Source organism: Phyllobates terribilis, unplaced genomic scaffold (genome assembly GCF_046119375.1).
Source record: "Phyllobates terribilis strain yellow unplaced genomic scaffold, ASM4611937v1 Scaffold_1__5_contigs__length_1240528914, whole genome shotgun sequence".
Taxonomy (NCBI): domain Eukaryota; kingdom Metazoa; phylum Chordata; class Amphibia; order Anura; family Dendrobatidae; genus Phyllobates; species Phyllobates terribilis.
In genome coordinates, this window is record NW_027362761.1 from 723,209,965 (window position 1) to 723,229,788 (window position 19,824).

Below are 19,824 nucleotides of genomic sequence, written 5' to 3' on the forward strand. Positions count from 1 at the left end.
TCCCCCGCATCACCCGTAACTGAGCCCCCTCTCTACATATCACCCCTGACTTAGCTCCTTCCCCCTATATAACCCCTAACTTCACCCCTCCCCATATCATTCCTGACTGAGCCCCTTCCCTCTTTATCAGCCCTGACTGCACCCTCTCCCCATATCACCCCTGACTGACTTTGCCCCCCTGTATCACCCATGACTGAGCCCCCTCTCCCTGCATCACCATTGTCTGACCGAGCCCCTTCTCCCCATATCACCACTGACTGACTGAGCTCCCTCTCCCCTTTTCAGACCTGACTGAATGGGGCACCTCCCCCAAATCAACCCTGACTGACTGCACCCCTTCCCCCGTATCACCCCTCATTGAGCCCCACCTCGCTCTGTATCACCCCTGACTGACTGTACTTCCTCCTCTGCAGCACCTCTGACTGAGCCCCTTCTCGCCGTATCATCGCTGACTGCACCCCCTCCCTTGTATCACCCATTACTGAATGAGCCCCTTCTCCTGTATCACTCCTAACTGAGCCCCCTCCCCCTGTATGACCCCTGACTGAGCCCCCTTCCCCTGCATCACCCCTGTCTGACTGAGCCCCTTCTTCCTGCATCACTCCTGACTGAGCCCCCTCCATCTGTATCACCCCTGACTGAGCCCCCTCTTCCTGTATCACCCCTGTCTGACTGAACCATTTCTCCCTGTATTACTCTTGACTGAGCCCTCTCCCCGTATCACCCCTGACTGTGTTCTCTCTCCCCGTATCACCCCTGATTGACTGAGCCCCCTCCCCCTGTATCACCCCTGACTGGCTGATACCTTTCTCCCTGTATTACCCCTAACTGAGCCTTCTCTCCCAGTATCACCCCTGACTGACTGAGCTATCTTCCCTGTATCATCCCTGACTGAGCCCTCTCTCCTCGTATCACCCCTAACTGACTGAGCCCTTGCTGAGCCCTCTCTCCCTGTATAACAAAATGAGGCACTTCATAAAAAGTTATGGTCTTATAGATGGCAGAGAGATTTCTGTAAAAAGTGTATGGGGGATGTAAGGGAAAGCTTTCTTTCGATATCACTCCAATGTCATACATAACTGATTGCATAATGAATTTGCTATGAGATTTCTACAATGGAAATCCCACAGCAAATTAACAGCGGAAATATCCACAAAGATATTGTGCAGATATTGCTGCATGTAATACTATGCAATGGTACACCTTTACCACGGACTTCATCCTTTGTATTGCAAAGGACAAAATGGGTTGTGAATATCTGCAGCATAAATTAACACATTGATCATGTCAAATCCGCAGCGTCGCTCACTTCATGCTGTGGATTTTCTCAGTGTATATGTTAGAACCCTCCTGTTTGTTTTTGTTTCTATCTTGGGTTTTGCGGTCACGTGACCATCTGCCTATATATTCCAGCTCCGCCCTTCTGGCTTTGCTGGACTTCAGTGTTGCTTTGACTGTCTCTCTAGCCAGGTGCTTTTGTGCCTATCTCTCTCTAGTTCGCTTGGTCCTCTGGGACCTCTAGTACTTTTTGTCAGTTTATCGTTTGCTCTGCAACAACTTCTGTTAGGAGGTGTCCCATTTTTGTCCCAGTCCTTAGTTCCTTTAGGGACCCCTCCCTTTCTCTATAGGTCTCCGTTCAGACTAGCCGAGGACGAAGGCGGGTCTGTTCACAAGGAACAGGTAGCCCGCTACAACGTAGGGGCTCAGCTTAGTCTTACTGTAGGGACAGCTCTCCCCTTCTTTCCTTGGTTCATGTTACAGATCATAACAGTATAGATTAGATGTCATATAATGTTATCCACTGCGCGGGTGCTATAAAACATTGGTTTGGTGGTTAATAAACATCAGGGGACATTTATCATTGAGTTTGCATCAAAATGTGGGCGCCAGCAGACATGGTGGAGGTCGGAGGGGGCAGTGGAAGGCGGAGGAGAGAGTTAACATGTTGAATAGCTGTTTGGAGTTGTAGGATAGGGAAGATATGAGGGTTGTGAAGTAGGCCTGTTTAGCAGAGGTGAGTGCTGATTTGAATGCTAGTGTTGCTTGTTTGAATGCAGTGAAGTCATCTTGAGTAGGTGTTTTCTTCCAACGCCACTCCGCAACCCTGGACGCTTGTCGAAGCTGTTTAGTGAGGTTGTTGTGCCAAGGTTGCCTGCTGACTCATCGCTCTCTGCCATGCTTAAGAGGGGCGATCGAGTCAATAGCTGATGTGAGAGTGGCATTGTAGAAAGCAGTGGCACTGTCTGTGTCATGAAGTGAAGATATGTATGTCAGTGGTAGAACAGAGTCAGAGAGCGTGTGGGTGTCTAGATGTGCAAGGTTTCTGCGGGGGTGTGCCAGTTGCTGGACATGGGTGACAGATGAGGAGGACAGGAATGAGAAAGTGAGTAGATGGTGGTCAGATAGGGGTAGGGGGGAGGTTGTGAGGTTAGATTGGGAGCAGAGTCGGGTGAAGATCTAGTGTGTATCCGTCTGTGTGGGTGGCTGAGGAGGACCACTGAGTAAGTCCAAAGGATGAAGTAAGCGACAGGAGTTTGGATGCTGCTAACTGGCGAGTGTCAGTGGGGATGTTGAAATCGTCCATGATGATTGTGGGAATGTCATCAAAAAGAAAGTAAAGAAGCCAGGTGGAGAATTGGTCAATAAAGGCAGTGTCCGAGCCTGGAGGTCGGTTTATGACAGCCACTTGGAGGTTGGAGGGAGAGTAAATGCGGACAGAGTGGACTTCAAAAAGAAGGGAGAATAAGGGAGAGAAGAGGAGGAGTAGGGGTAAAGGTGCAGCTGTTAGAGAGGAGAAGACCCACTCCTCCACCATGTCTGTTACCACGGCGAGGAGTGTGAGTGAGGTGGAGGCCACCGTAACACAGCGCAGCAGGGGAGGCAGTGTCAGAGGGTGTCAACCATGTCTCTGTGATGCCCAGGAAGGAGAGTTGACGAGAGTTAAAGAGGTCGTGGACAAAATGGAGCTTGGTGCACTCAGAGCGGGCATTCCAGAGTGCTCCAGAGAGAGGGAGCAGGGGGTGGGCGACAGGGGGACCGGTTTTGCGTAAGAGAGGTTGTGGTAGTTTGCAGTTGGTTTGATGCAATAGGTGGGGGGATTAGTGGAAGGTGCACACTGTGGGGGTCCAGGATTGGGAGATATGTCTCCAACAGTGAGGAGAAGCAGAGAGAGGGAGAGCAGGTGAGAGAAGGAGAGTGTCCGGTTTGTTTTATGTTTTGGTAGGATCGATCTGAGGTTAAGGAGCAGGTCTGTAGATGAGGTCAGGTGGGGAGATAAGAGAGAAGGAGAGATGATGATTTGGTTGCTGGGGTTTGGGGATAGCGAAGGAGAGTGAGGATTAGTGGGGCAAAAACTGTTGGGACAACTCTAGCATCAGTCATGATATTACCCTCTTAATTATAATGGAAAAAATGCTGACAAGGATGTAACGAGGGATGGAGAAAGAATAGAAATTTCCAAGCTTATTATGCCACCCTGAGTCTGTTCAGGCCCCATGGAGATTCCCATTGCTTTTTCATGGGCCATAGTGTATGGTCCTTTGGTGAACAAGAAAATTTTACATTCCTAGTGATTTAGTGATACATCATTGGTAAAACTGATTCACTTCTGTGCATTGATTAGGGTTAATTTCCCCAGTAGGACCCTGTGCAGAATTTGGATTTGGCCCAAAAAGAGAAAAAACATTTTCAAACAAAAATGCAGGGCTTCCTTGATTATCATCAACTTCATTTTTTGGTTAAACTAGGATTTTGTGAATTTCTCAGATAGAACCCCTACCTAGAATTGGGCCCCTGCCCAGGACTGGGAACATAAAAGGCTATTGTAGTGTAATTTAAAAGTAATCACTAAATCACATGGTTGGATATTGTAATCTAAACATAAATCGAACCCTGACTCTATATTTACTGTGTCCAAAGAAGATAGTGGTCGGCAGAACTCACTGCAGAGGACGCACGTCCGTATGCCCCAAGGAACCACTGGAGGATATAGCAGCATGCAAAGGTAAACAACAGCGTCCATACCAAGGTGTTCAGTTGCAAAAGAAGTGTTTATTCCGCCATCCCATATACAATGTTTCAACGATGACGGAATAAACACTTCTTTTGCAACTGAACACCCTAGTATGGACGTTGTTGTTTACTTCTATATTTACTGTGGTCTAGACTCCATGGTAGACACAGACGGCAACTTACATCATTGATACAATGACACAAGGTTGACATCAAGTCCTGTATGCATTATTTATAAAATTGAACAATTGAACCACGTTTAGCATGGGCCACAGGACTAGACAGCTGAATTCTTGGTAGGCACAGGAAATGTCAGATGATCTCCTGGACTTACACAAAATTACAAAAACGGTCTACCTAATCAAAAAAGAGGGATGAGTTTTGGACTTTAATTTTAAAAATTATAATTTTTAAAAGCATAAAAAGTCTGTCAGTGCAGTGTGCTATTAAACAGTCAGGTAGATGACCTCAGAGGGCTACACGTGTCTCTTTAGGGCTTTGCAGTATCGTGATTCACAGCTAATCGATTCGTTGCAAATCAAATTTTTCAAAAAATTAGTCGGAGCTGGCAAATTTGAACTTCAAAAGATTTGCTCATCTCTACTTGTGTCTAACACAATATGATCCCAATGAAAACTATACGTTTTATTTAAAAAGAGCCATTTATGGAAACACAAAAAGAATGGTATTGACAATTTATAAGATATATCTATGAAATGTGTGAGTCTAACTGTACAATTATATTGCATAGGTAGCACATGTCACTCTTTACTGTTATTTTGTATAACAGCTTTATATAATTTGTAACAAGAGAAGACAAGGACTTTTTCTGCTGATTTCAATAAGTAGAAGTCTATAAAGCAATAAGCACCAATAAAATCTATTATAATCCAAATAAGTAGAGAAATGTGTATTTTCATACTTATTATTCTGTGCAGTTTTACTTTCTCTTTTTTAGCACTTTTAGAGTGCTGCTATATTCCTTTGTTTGTATATTTTGCAGTCATAGCAGCTTGCGCCTGTTCACACTTACATGACCGGGTACGGCCAGTACGGCTTCTTGCCGTATTTACCTCGTTCCGCCTTCCCAACACTACACCTTACCCCCCCGAATAAAAACACTTCACCAATGGATTCTTTGGATAAATTTTGGCCACAGCGGCCATTTTATTAATATACAAACATTAACATATTAACAATAATAATAATACCAGATAAAATAAGAGGGGAGGGTTCTTGGAGCTAATAGGTCTGGCTTTTAAAACACAAAAGAAATCCAACCGCCATCTTACCCTCAGCCGTGCACCACCAGCTCGAGGGCACCATACTTCCACAATACGTGAAAGATTAATCACCTAAGGGCTCCCAGGGTAAAACCCCATCCAGAGCCCTGACCAAAAATTGCCAGACCTCACAAATTCCTTGTACCAACAAATCAGTACCAACTCCAAAAACCCCACCTCCCACCAATCCAGTCACTGTGACAGTCACTAAGCATCACCACCCATCTAAAACCTCCCTATGCCAACTGGCCCTATTCCCCACATTACTAAAAACTTATAAAAAATGCAGTAAAGAAGAGAGTGGGTGGGTCTTCACTGTTTGGGTCCCCCTGGAGATTGGCACCTTCCCGCACTATTCCCACAGACCACCCCTCAACTCTTTTAATGTCCGCCCCCATACGTCCTCAACCAATCCTAACCCCCCCATCTTCCAAACTCAGCTCCTCCCGGCCAATCCCAGTCATGGGGGGGCTTCCCTCTAGCTACGCCCGACTCCTGCCCCCTCCTTGACCGGGTACGGCCTGTACGGCTTCTTACCGTATTTACCTTCTTCCGCCTTCTCCAACGCTACACCTTACCCCCCCCCCCCGAATAAACACACTTCACCAATGGATTCTTTGGATACATTTTGGCCACAGCGGCCATTTTATTAACATACAAACATTAACATATTAACAATAATAATACCAGATAAAATAAGATCGGAGGGTTCTTGGAGCTAATAGGTCTGGGTTTTATAACAGAAAAGAAATCCAACCGCCATCTTACCCTCAGCCGTGCACCACCAGCTCGAGGGCACAATACTTCCACAATACGTGAAAGATTAATCACCTAAGAGTTCCCAGGGTAAAACCACGTCCAGAGCCCTGACCAAAAATTGCCAGACCACCCCCCATGTAACTTCAAACTGCCCGGAATTCTCGCAAATTCCTTGTACCAACAAATCAGTACCAACTCCAAGAACCCCACCCCCCGCCAACCACGCACAGCCCTGACACCTCAGGCTCGTGAGTGCCCCAACCCCAACAATGCCCTTTCAATCCAATCCTGTATTGCCAAAGCCCAGAGATCAATTCCGATGGCATTCAAATGAACACCATCCGCCAGCCAAAAATTCCCTGTTCCGGACTCTAAATCTAAATGTCTGATGCTAACACATCTGTTCCTGGATACAAAGGCCGCTATGGCCCTATTCAACTTCACCCTTGCTCTATTGATCCCTTTTAACAATCTCGCCACCCTTCAATTCTGTCTAGGCACGATGTCTGACCACACCGTCAGCAACCCCGGAAAAGTTGTCTCTAACCTCAAAAAATCGAAGCGAATATCACAAATTAATTCTCTAATGGGCCTTGTTCTCAAATCGTTCCCACCTATGTGAACCACCAAGATATCAGGTGCTCTATCCAACCAGGCCGCCTTGTGGAATTCAGACAAAAACCGACTCCACACCATCCCCTTAAAACCCAGCCAGCGGACAACAATCTGCTCCCTACCAAAACCCAGTTGCCTACCGTCCGGCCTTACGTCGGCCCGCCGTGCCCCCCCAATGCACGAACGAATGTCCGAAAATCCAGGCTAACAATGGAGCAACACCTAAAATGATTAACAAAAAACATATAAACCAACTTGACAAACTACTTTTGCCATTGCCTTATCATATTTAATACCTCACGCCTGCCTTTTCCAGCTTGATCCGTCTTAGAGTGTCTTATCCAAAAATCAATGCCCCCCCAACCCAATATCCCACATCCTCGGCCCGCAGTCCCCCCGCCCTGCCTTAACTTGGCGCCACCAATTCCCCAACTCGCATTGCGCCAAAGAAAGCTAACGAAAAAGCCAACTTAAACAATGCCAACTAAAAACTAGAACTACAAATCCTTCTTAATACTGCACCCAAACCCTCTAACGTAGTAAACGGCACTGGTCTACGTTTGTCTGCCCCTCCTGAAACCCTCTAATGCCTACCTGACTAAAAAAGATTTTGTGGTGTCCCCTACTCCCTGTAATTTAAAACCGCCAGCCCTGCATGAACTTACTAACCCTTGACCCGGACCACCCAATCTCTAACGCCTTGCCAATCAGAAACAAAACCGCCATACTTCTGTCCTCGTCGCTTACAATTGGCCCCCATTCAGCTGCCCAACTTTGCCATACTCGCCATGATGCCTCGTAAGCAGACCAGGTATTACTCGCAATAGATTCCCAAATTAGCCTTCCTGCTCCTCCGTAATCAGTCGCCACAAGTGCGAAGGGCATTCGTCTCCCACGTCCTCCGCCTTTGGTGCCAGTGCCCGGAAACGGTCCCACTGAAAACGAGATAATGCATCCGCTATAGAATTCTGAACACCCGGCACATGTACAGCCAAAATCCAAGCATTCAATTCAAGACACCTGAGCATGAGTTTCCTGAGCAGCTTAATGACCGGAGGGGATGAGGCCGACAAACTGTTAATCACCGCCACCACAGCCATATTGTCACAATGAAAGCGTATTCTCCTATTCAAGAAAAATTCCCCCCCAAATCGAAACCACCACCACTATTGGGAACAACTCCAACAAGGCCAAGTTTTTTGTGTAACCCAACTGTTTCCACAATTTTAGCCACTCTCCAACACTCCACTTCCCCTTACAGTACGCTCCAAAACCTGCCCCACCGGCTGCATCCGTAAAGATTTCGCAATCAAAACTGTCCACGAAATCCTGCTGAATTAACGACCTCCCATTGTAATTTTTCAAAAAATGTTTCCACACTTCCAAGTCATCTCTGTGGTCCCTGTTCAACCGAATGAAATGGTGCGGTGCCCTTACACCTGCTGTCACCCCGGACAACCTGCGGCAAAAAATCCTGCCCATAGGCATAATTCTGCAAGCGAAATTCAACCTCCCCAACAGGGATTGCAACTCCTTCAACGTTATCTTACGCAAGCTCCCCACCCTGTCCAACTCCTGCCTCAGCATGAACAATTTATCCTCCGGTAAACGACACTCCATCTTTTCTGAATCAATCAGAATACCTAAGAAACTCAAAACAGTACAAGGCCCTTCTGTTTTTTGTTCTGCCAGCGGAGCGCCAAAACGCTTAGCCACCCAAAACATAGATGCTAACAAGTTCCCACAAGCTAACGATTCTGGAGGACCCATAAACAAAAAATCATCCAAATAATGAATGACCGACTGTACACCTGCAACGTCCCGTACCGCCCATTCCAAGAAAGTGCTAAAAGTTTCAAACAACAAACAAGAAATCGCACAACCCATGGGAAAACATCTATCTAAGTAGTACTCCTCGTACTTAAAACACCCTAACAACGGAATGCTATCCGGGTGCACCGGAAGCTATCTGAACGCCGACTCAATGTCGGTCTTTGCCAGCAACGACCCAGGCCCATACCTGCGCACCCATTTTACTCCCGCATCAAATGATGTATACTCCACCGAACATAGTTCCTGATCAATACCATCATTCACCGAAAGCCCTTTCGGATATGACAAGTGCTGGATCAAACAAAATTTATTCGGCTCCTTCTTTGGCACAACTCCCAAAGGAGGAATAATCACACCCTTACCCGGCAAACGCTGAAAAGGACCCACCATATGACCCAACTCCACCTCTTTAGACAACTTTGCACTGACCACGTCTGGATGCAACAAGGCCGACCTCAAATTCTTAAGTGAAAAAAGAACTCTATGTGCGGGTGGAAGAATCCTAAAACCTTCTAAAAAACAGTGCCTAATAACATCCGCTTTTTCCAGATCTGGATATCTACTTAGAAAGGGGGCCATACCGGGAAGTTTCATTGGAGTCTCCCCCTTGACCAGGACCCACTGAAAGCTTCCCTTTTCCTTTCTTGAAACATTTAGAGTCGCTGTTGGAACTCCCGTTACAATGGGAACACACGTGTTTGAACTTACAGCTGTTGCCGTACTTGCATTGGCTGTCATTAAACTGCCAACACGTTCCCGATTTTTCTTTTCCACCCTGCGTCTGTGCGTTACCCCCCTATGTCCAGACGATTGACTACCACTGTCTCCGCTCCCGTGAAAGGACTGCCCATACCTGGCCGGAGCCATTACCTTAAGCCACAACCCTATGTCCTTCTGATCCCACTTAATTTCTGGCCTCACCGCCTTCCTGTGCCTGAACTGCTCGTCGTAACGTAACCATGTCTGCCCCCTGTATATATGGTGGGCCTCCCCTATAGAATCCAAATAACAAAATATACCGGAGCAATTTTCCGGAAACTTCTCCCCGATAACGCTAGCCAATATTGCGAACGCTTGCAACCAATTTACAAACGTCTGGGGAATCAATCGCCACCTCCGCTTTTCTTCCTCCTCCTTTTTGCTATCGTCCTTCTTTCCCTTATCTAAATTGAACTTTTCCAAGGGGAGGAGGGAGAAAATTTCAACATACTCATCCCGCCAAATTTTTTCCCTTCCCTCTTTTTTAAAATGTGCCCCCAAAGGCCCCTCAAAACACACGTACACCTCACCCCTTGCCCTGTCATCCAGCTTTACAATATAGCCTTTTTCTTTTTCGATACCAAAACCCTGGAGGACACCTCCTCGCTAGCAACTATTGACCTGACCCCTTCAGGCCCAGCCCGCTGCGCCGCCGCCTGCCCAGGCAATCAAGCTCTCACGGGCGAGACCCCCGTCTCACCTGCTGTCCCACCGTCTAACCTCAGCAAGAATTGCGACATAGTGCGTAAAATATCACTAAGCCGCGGTAGCTGTGCCCCACTCGGCCCACCCACATTCCTCCCATCGTACCCTACTAATTGACTACTCGCTAACCCTTGTGATACAGCCCCTGTGGCAACAAACCAGACATATAATCATACTCACGTAGCTGCGCAGGTGCTGTGTACCCGCCAGCCGACAATCCTAAGTCCTGCCGATCCTGTGAGTTGTCGATTCCTTGTTCCAAATCCGATCCTTCCAATTGGCGGCCATGCTCCAGGCCTGCGCCCCCGGCCTCCTCATCACCGGGGGGGACCCGAGCGCCTGCAACAGCCGCTGGTGCTCCCACGCCTGAGGTTCGCCTCCTGCTTGTCCACACTCTGCTCCGCTTAGCAGGCCTGTGACCCCGATCGCCCCCAGACCCGGACCGACCAGCCTGGCCCGTGCTGGATGGAATGTGACTGCCAGGCATCTCCCTTCTGTCGCCCGCCGCAGGCTGAAGAGCTGGCAGAGTTGCTCCTCCCTGCTGCTGCCTGCCCTCAGATCGCCGCTGTATGGTGAGTCTCCCACTCAGTCTGGCAGGTACCCCGACAGGAGCATCGCGAGGATTACCTGCCGTTCCAGCTGTGCGTCCCGCCGTCTCCACCGCTGCATGCCTCCAATCTCCGATGTTGCGTCGGGTGCAGACAGGTCTGCCTGATGCAGGGATGTCTCTGCTAGGCGCTGCCCTGACATCCGGTCCGGGTTGCGCTGCTGCCGCAGGCCGCACTTCCTGTGCAGCCTGCATCTCCGCGCCGACCCCGTTCCATGCCGTCCAGAGCCCGCAGTCCGGCTGTGCGGATTCCTGCCGGTGCGAGCATGGCGGCGTGGCACCGCACTGTGCTGCTCGCTACCCGTAGGGTCCCGTGAAGGGCTCCGCAGTTGCCGCCTGCTGCCCGCAAATACCTCGGGCAACAGCCGCTTCAGAGGCCGCGATCATCTTGTTCTCCCGCTGGGTCCCGATGCCTCATCCTCCGCGTGTGCTGCCCCCAACAAGGCTGACAGCTGGTACGCCAGCCAGCCTCCATCTCTGTAATGGGCCGTGTCCCGCTGCTGGACCACCAATGATTCCACGGACTCCATAAAGGTAGGGATTTGTATGATATGGGGTCTTCACTGTTCGGGTCCCCCTGGAGAATGGCACCTTCCCGCACTATTCCCACAGACCACCCCTCAACTCTTTTAATGCCCGCCCCCATATGTCCTCAAGCAATCCTAACCCCCCGCATCTTCCAAACTCAGCTCCTCCCGGCCAATCCCAGTCATGGGGGGCTTCCTTCTAGCTACACCCGACTCCTACCCCCTCCTTTATTCTGTTTGGAGGTGCTGGTCAGTTTTTTTTATAGCATACTAATGGAGCTTTTTACTGCCTCCTTTTCCGATTGTGCACTCCTCCAGTTGGAGGCTGTTTTTAATTAGTTCTGGATCCTACCTGCCCTTTAAATTTGTAGGCTTTTAGCCTAGGAGAGACAGGATATTAGGTTAGGGTGCCATCAAAGAAAGGTATGCCTTGTTGAGGCTGGTGGGCTCTCATGAATTGGCCAATTTATGCGCTAAGTACCTTCATTTTTATAAGTATATTCTATATTGAAGTAATGCAGTCCGAATTTCATATATTTAATGTTTGCATACATTTTAGCACTTACTGCTGTATTCTTTTGTTTGTATATTATGCAGTCAAAGCAGCTTGCACTTGTTCACACTTTCTTTATTCTGTTCAGAGGTGCTGGTCATTTGTTTTTGTTTTTTTATGGTTTACATTTTCTTAACATATACTTAAACATGTTTTTTTTTCTTTTAATCTTTAGCTTCCTATTAGAGAAATGGAAGGACATCCAGGTTGGAGACATTATTCGTCTACAAAAAGATGATTTTGTTCCTGTAAGTGACTGCACCGCTCCTTATTTTTGTGGATATGTAAACATGCATAATATATCCAACTTAGGGTAATTTCTCTTTTTTGTCTGCTACCCAAGAGAAGGAATATATCCATGATCATGTTGATCACATAGACCCCAGAACCATTTAAAATGTGGATAAAGGGATAATAGGAGAAAATTGACCCCATAATTTGTTACACAATTTCTACTGAATGCGATGATAAGACATATGTGGTCAAAAACTGCTGTTTGGGCACATGGCAGGGCTTGGAAAGGAAAGAGCGCTATTTGATTTTTGGAGTGTAAATTTGGCTGGAATAGATTGTGAATGCTATGTCGCATTTGCAGGGCCCGTGATATGCCAAAACTGCAGAAACCCACATGAATGACCCCATTTTGGAAACTAGACCCCTCAAGGAATTAATCTAGGTGTGTATTCAGCATTTATAACACACAGGTGATTTTATGAAACTTTATAACATTTAGTTGTGAAAACAAAATTTTTTTTTTTTCATTAAAATTCTGTTTTAGAGCCAAATTTATAATTTCCATGAGGGGTAATAAGAGAAAATGGACCCTATAATTGTTATGAAATTTCTTCCAAATATGATACCCCACATGTGGTCAAAAACTAATGTTTGGGACAATGATTACAAAAAGCACTGTTTAATTTTTGGAAAGCAAATTTGAACACCATGTTGCACTTGCAGAGCCTCTAAGGTTTCTCTAAAGCAGAAACATCCACAGCTGACCCAATTTTGGAAACATAACTGCCTAAGGAATTCATCTAGTGGTCTAGTGAATATTTGGAAGCCACAGATGCCTCACAGAATTTTATTGGGACGTCGTGGCAATATGACATTTTAGTTGTTAATTTGTCAGTTACACAAGTAAATAGGTGAAACTGGACCCCACAATTTATTGTGCAATTTCTCCCGAACGTGGTGATACACCACATGTTGTCAGAACTAACTGTTAGGCCACAGGTCAGGGCTGAGAAAGAAGGAGCACTATTTGGCTTTTGGAGCACAGATTTTGCTAGAATAGTTTGCGGGGGACATTTGCAGAGCCCCTAAGGTGCCAGAACAGGAGAGAAATCTCAAAAGTGACCCCATTGTAGAAAGTACACCTCTCAATGAATTCATCAACGACTGCAGTGACTATTTTGGAACATCCATGTCATGCTTTATTCTGGAGAAATGAAAATATGCCAGTTTAGTGACCATACATTGTGTCCCTATACAGTGTAATACCCCCATACATTCTAGCGCCCCCATACATTGTGCCCAGCTTCTGGCGACATGCAATCCGTAAATTGTTAATTGGGCTCTCCCCATTACAATAATGACAAACATGTGGCCGCTTACTGCAGTCAGGAAAAAGTGGGGCTCAGAGGGAGGGGGACATTTGGATTTGGGAGTGCAGATTTTCACTGGATTTCATTTGAGAGGGCGGTAGCCATGTCGCTTTTCCAGAGTTTTTGTTCAACCAGTAACGTGGGAACATTTTAGTGGTAAAAAATGTAATTTTTTTTTTCCGGGTTAAACAAGGGTTAAAAGGTGAAACTGGACCCCACAATTTGTTGCCAAATTTTTCCTGAACACTGTGATGTCCCATATGTCATCAGACGTTACTGTTAGGATTCACTGCAAGGCTGAGAAGGAAGGAGCGCTATTTGTTTTTATAGCACAGATTTTGCTAGAATAGTTTGTGGGTGACATTTGCGGAGCCCCTCAGGTGCCAGAACATCGGAAAACACCCCAAAAGTGACCCCATTGTAGAAATTACACCTCTCAATTAATTCATCTACAGCTGCAGTGACTATTTTGGCCCTACATGTGTTTTCACTTTGCAACATGCACTCCAGGTTTTTTTCTGGAGAATTGCAAATATGCCAGCTTAGTGGCCAGCTTAATGCCCTATACCAGGGGTCTCAAACACACGGGCCCCATGCGGCCCCTCCAGCTGCTTCTTGCGGCCCGCAGGCACAGACCCCGTAACGATCGCGGCTCTCTCCAGCAGCTGCCGACATCAGCGCTGTAATGCAGTGTATTGCTGCGCAGAGACCGGCTCTCTGCACAGCAATACCAGTGTCAGCAGCCGGCCTATCAGAGGCCAGCATCTGACATCTGCGTCCCAGCGCAGCAGCGTATGACGTCACTGCCATGCGCACAGTTCAGCTGTTGGCCTCTGATAGGCCGGCAGCTGACACTGGTATTGCTGTGCAGAGAGCCGGTCTCTGCGCGGCAATACACTGCATTACAGCGCTGATGTCGGCGGCTGCTGGAGAAAGCCGCGATCATTACGGGGTCTGTGCCTGCGGACCACAGGTGCAGAAAGGACGCCGAGGGAACGGAGGACATGTGAGAATCTTTTTGTTTTCTCTGTCATGTGAAATACACCACAGGGGAACCTGTGCGCAGTATTGGGGGGACTGGGACCCTGTGCGCAGTATTGGGGGGACGGAGACCCTGTGCGCAGTATTGGGGAGACGGGGACCCTGTGCGCAGTATTGGGGGAGACCTGGATGGGGGACATGTCTGCAAGATAAGGACCAGGATGGGGGACCATGTTTGCAATATGGGGGACCATGTCTGCAGTATGGGGGACCTGGATGGGAGACCATGTCTGCAATATGAGGACCATGTCTGCAATATGGGGACCATGTCTGCAATATGGGGGACCTGGATGGGAGACCATGTCTGCAATATGGGGGACCTGGATGGGAGACCATGTCTGCAATATGGGGGACCTGGATGGGGGACCATGTCTGCAATATGGGGGACCATGTCTGCAATATGGGGGACCTGGAGGGGGGACTATGTCTGCAATATGGGGGACCTGGAGGGGGGACCATGTCTGCAATATGGGGGACCTGGAGGGGAGACCATGTCTGCAATATGGGGGACCTGGAGGGGAGACCATGTCTGCAATATGGGGGAAGTGGAGGAGAGACCATGTCTGCAATATGGGGGACCTGGAGGGGAGACCATGTCTGCCAGATGAGGACCAGTTCAAAAGGTGTATAGAAAATAAAATGGTATCACTAAAAATGTCACTTTGTCATGCAAATAATGCTGCCCCCCAAATTAAATGTTTTTCCGTGTGCGGCCCATATGCCCAGCTGAGTTTGAGACCCCTGCCCTATACAGTGTAGTAGTCCCATATGTTGTAGCGCCCCCATACATTCTGCCCAGCTTGTGCTTCTGGAGACTCACACCCCGTAAATTTTTAATTGGGCTCTCCACACTACAGTAATGCCAAACATGTGACCATTTACTGCGGTTTAGGCACAGTTGGGCTCAGAAGGAGTGGGGGCATTTGACTTTGGGAGCGCAGATTTCAGTGGATTTTATTTCAGTGGATTTTATTTCATAGTTCTTTTCTAGAGTCTTTGTTTTACCAGTATCGTGGGAACCTCTTATATTTTCAGTAACAGATGATGGACTTGAATGTGGGCTGCTTTTGTGCATGGTAAGTTAGAGTTTTTATTGCCAACATTTTGGGGTACATAATATTTTTTGATCCATATCAGTATGAGGCTAGGCTCAAATTCTTGTGTCTGAGCACTTATGTCGAAAATTCGGTGAACATCCCACAAAAACGCGATTCAGACAAACCCCACGACAGAACCACTCACTATAATGAGGCAGACAGAGACACTTTGTACTCCATTTGCTGTCTGTTCCGGTGGTATCCATCTTTCTAAGTGTGCACAGAACTGTGGTCATCCATACTTGTGTGTTAAAAGGACGCCTAAAATAACATGACACTGCCAGAACCGGGACCAGGCGAAGTCCAAAGTCATTCCATCTGCCTCATTATAGTGAGTGGTTCTGTTGGGGTTTCGTATAAATCACGTTTTTGGGCATTTACAGAAACCCTGATGTAAGCTCTTAGTGGAGAGCACAGGATAAATGTAAACAGAAAATTATTCTGATTTTTGGGAGGTAGAATGAACAAATAGAAACCAGGACAAGAATAGTTCTTATTTTAATTTTTATGCCGTTTTTCGGGCAGTATAAGTGATTAGACGGCTTTATTCTTTGGGTCGGTATGATTACAACAATACCAGATTTATATCATTTTTTATATTTTGCTACTATAACATGGTAAAAATGCTTTTTGTATTAAAAAAAAATATTTTTTCATTGCCATATTCTGAGAGCTGTAACGTTTTTATCTTTTGGTGAACATATTTGCATGATAACTTATTTTTTGTGTGACGACTTGAAGATTTTTTTGGTACCATTTTGGAGTACATATTAATTGCTTTTTATTTCGATTTTTTAAATCGGTGAGAATACCGATTTATTGTTTGAATAGACAAACTTCGGCCCACATCATAATCCTTGCGGGTAGGGGGTCTGGAAAATCAACAACTCATCCCCCATCACCGCATATTTGTGCCTACTCAAAAACATATAAACACAGGAGAACCCACGAGTATAATGGCATAAAAAGACTTTATTAATATATGATTCATTAAAAAGTGATACATCAATTATAAATAGTATTATCAAAGTGTAAACATGTGGATATATGGGTCATATTCAATTACTGAGCTTAAACCGAGAAACAGGGGAAAGAAAGAAGTATTTCCCCACAGGGCCCCAGTAGACAGTGCACAATAATGGAAAAACACAGGAGGAATCAAATAAACCAATCACTCAATTGTAGTTGTAATAGACTATCATAGTCGATTCCATGAAAGAACACAGTCACTCACCCAATAGGCGGGGGTCCAGCTCAGGGGGGAACAGTGCAGAGACATGACAGTGGCCAAATTAGAGCCTCGACGTACGTTTCGCCAATGGATTTAGCTTTTTCAAGAGGCATATGTGATAGAGCTGCAAGGACCTCTTATATACGCCCCCAAAACGATCACATGTGTGATCATGTGATCGGCCAAGATGGTCGCTCATCAGCCGATACTCACGGTGCATGCGCCAGGGTTATCAGCGCCTCCCCGCAAAGTGTCCCACCCGTCATGATGTCGGCGCGTGTCCGGGAGTGCTGGAGTGCACATATCCCGATGACATGCCGAGGGCATAGAGACAGCCGGGCGCAGGCACGGAGCGCAAGAAACCCGGCGCATGCGCACCGCATCCTAGGATGACTGAAGAGCCAAGAAGATAATGTGGAATGGATGGAGCTTTTCTCCAAGGTAAATATGGCCACAAAATAAAGTATCTATTTTCAACAGGATGTATGCATCTGACTTCAATAACATTAATAGGGAGTCAAAAATCTCCAAATACATACACAGATTCTGATTCTATACATCCCAAAAGAAAAATATGCAAATGAGGCAAAGTAGTCCTCATATGTATACAAGTAACCATAAAGGCACAACCACACAAAAGGGGGGGGGGGGCAACTTGAAGGAGGAGTGTATTCATATGGGGGCGTCCTCCATCTAGTCCATTTCTGTATAAGACTGACGGGGATCCATAAGCTTGGGTCAGCAACCACAGATGGAGTGGAGCAAAGTAGAGGGTCCATAAGGCAAAATCACTAAATATGGAAAGATAATAAATAAAATCAATCACAAGAATAAAGTCACCCAATAAAAACATATGACCATAGTAAAGTCCCATATACAAAAATACCCATAGGGCCAACAGGAGAGCAAAAGAGTTTTTTGCAATATATAATTACCATATTAAATGTTAGATGTTATTCCCAAAGGGAGGTAAATATCCCACTTCAGAGAAATGACGAAAACCCCAAATTCTCATTCAGGCCCCGCGGAGCAACGGTGTCCAAAGTGACAATCCATCTGGCCTCTTTTTGGGTCAGAAGTAGTGTTGAGCCACCCCCGTAGTGTTCGAGTTCGGTTCGGTTCGTCGAACACCCGTGTGTTCGCCGAACTGTTCGTCGAACTGTTCGTCGAACACCTTCGAACACCGTTAAAACCAATGGCAGGCAAACAAAAACACATAGAAACACATAGAAAACACCTTCAAAGGTGTCCAAAAGCTGACAAACTGCTCAGAAGACATAACTAACACATGGAAAAGTGACAAGTACATATAGTCATGCGAAAAGAAAAGAGGTGGAGGAGTAAAAGGAGGGGGAGACACAGATATAGGCATGTCATGCCCTTCTAAAATCCAAAAAGTGAGAAGCCGACACGGCCAGTCCGCTCCTGCCCGTGCCACCTCCGTGTCGCCGGGTTTGTGCCAGAGCCGCGGTGAACCCTGATGGCCAGCCCCCCTCTCCCAATACTGGTGCCTGTCCGCTGGTGGGTCGAGCGAGCCCCCCTGTGGTGGAGGCAGCTCTAAGCTTTTTAATTTAAATTGTCTCTCTAATTTGAATGAATACACTTTAAATCCATTTACAAGGATCTATTGGAGGGCAAGTCTCATGCCAGCAGCCGCGTAATTCCAGCTCCAGTAGCGTCCACTAAAGCTGCTGCAGTTAAAAAGCTTTTATAAGGATCGAGCTCGGCTGTCCACCGCAAGGCATCCTACTGCCAGTCCCAGCCCCTATGCCTTGGGGTGCCTCCTGATGCTCTTCACTGAGTATCCCATGGTCCCGAAGCATTTCCTTTGAAAAAATTAAGTGTCTAAACTACAGGTGGTGTAGCTTGCTTAACAGCCAGGATAATCCGCTGACTAGCAGACACTGCTACTAGGCACAAAGTATTTCCTGGGCTAGATGCAGTTAAAAATTTGTAATTAGATACTCTCGTTGGATGCTGAGAAAGCATTCCATAGAGTCTCCTGGCACGCCATATATGATTCTCTTAAAAAGCTTGGGGTAGGGGTCTAGGGGACCATTTTATAGCCAAAATCACGGCCCTGTATCACAATACGTCACCTAGGCTGAAGATAAATGGAACTGTAGCACCCTGAGGGCTCGGTTGCTACAGAGGTATTGCACCTCACCCAGAGGTGTGATATCTCACTCTCAGGTAAGGATGGAGTGTGGATCAGGACCCGACACCTGCATGCATTACACCACATTGCCGTGGGGCAGGGCGACCAATATGCCTCTGAGATGGGCACGACAGTCCCTGTCCCTGGCTGGAGTGGGGGGAGGGAACACTGAGGAAGGGGAACCCTGTAGTGCAGGAGCAGGGAGGAAGCAGTTCCTGGGTGCATTGAGAAGGGAGTATAAAAGGTGGGCACCATCTTAGTTCAGTGCAGAGAAGTCTGAGCAGAAGTGGCAGGGAGCAGGGGCTCTGCATGAGCTCTGCTCCGGAGGCGGGCCTAGTAACAGAGGCCCAGGCCTGGAAGAGGGAGAAGGAAGGAAGAGGAGCGGAGAAGGCTCCAGGAACGAGGAATGAAGGGATCCCAGGGGTGCGGACGGGCGAGTCGCCACCGCACGCCCGAATCCACCTGCGTGGAGGGGTCAGGCCAAAGGGGGAGACCGGTCCCCGAAACTAGTGGAGGCAGGAAACGACCCTCAGCTAGAAACCGGAGGCTGTGACATTTTATGTGGCGCAGCCCCTCGCTACACCCGCTAGGAAGGCACCACATAGGGTCAGGGAAACTGGCGCCAAGTTTACCAAGAGGAGGCCCGAGGCAGCCGGACAGAAGGGTTGGTAAGAAAGGCCAGACAAAGGACACACAAAGGGGGTCCTGTGAAGCGCTCCAAAGTTATCTGGGAGTTGTCTGAGCCCCTCACCTGGTGAGCACAGTACGACGTGGGCAGCCGTTACCTGCAGACGTGGTCTGGATAATAAGAACTGTGAGTAAAGGCCCTGGACTGCATCACTGACTCCGTGTCGTTACTGCTGCTGCCCTGCACCATCACCCCCATCCTCCGCATACACTGCCCTGAGGCTATACTCCTCCCGTGGGGAGTTATGCTACGCTCTGCTGCACCCACAACACCAGCCTCAGCGGTCTGCCCTGCAGCGGCGGTTCACTCTGACCGCAATCCACGGGTGGCGTAGTCGGACATTTAAACATCAA

At 47.4% G+C, this 19,824-nt stretch overlaps 1 protein-coding gene across 1 annotated transcript in view; it reads left to right on the forward strand.

The window, feature by feature from the left end:
• Positions 1–19,824, forward strand: part of ATP8B3 (ATPase phospholipid transporting 8B3) — a 1,018,530-nt gene that overhangs the window by 394,032 nt on the left and 604,674 nt on the right. The window contains exon 7 of the mRNA XM_073686335.1: positions 11,828–11,900. Coding sequence (XP_073542436.1) covers positions 11,828–11,900 — 73 coding nt within the window. The remainder of the gene's footprint in view (positions 1–11,827; positions 11,901–19,824) is intronic.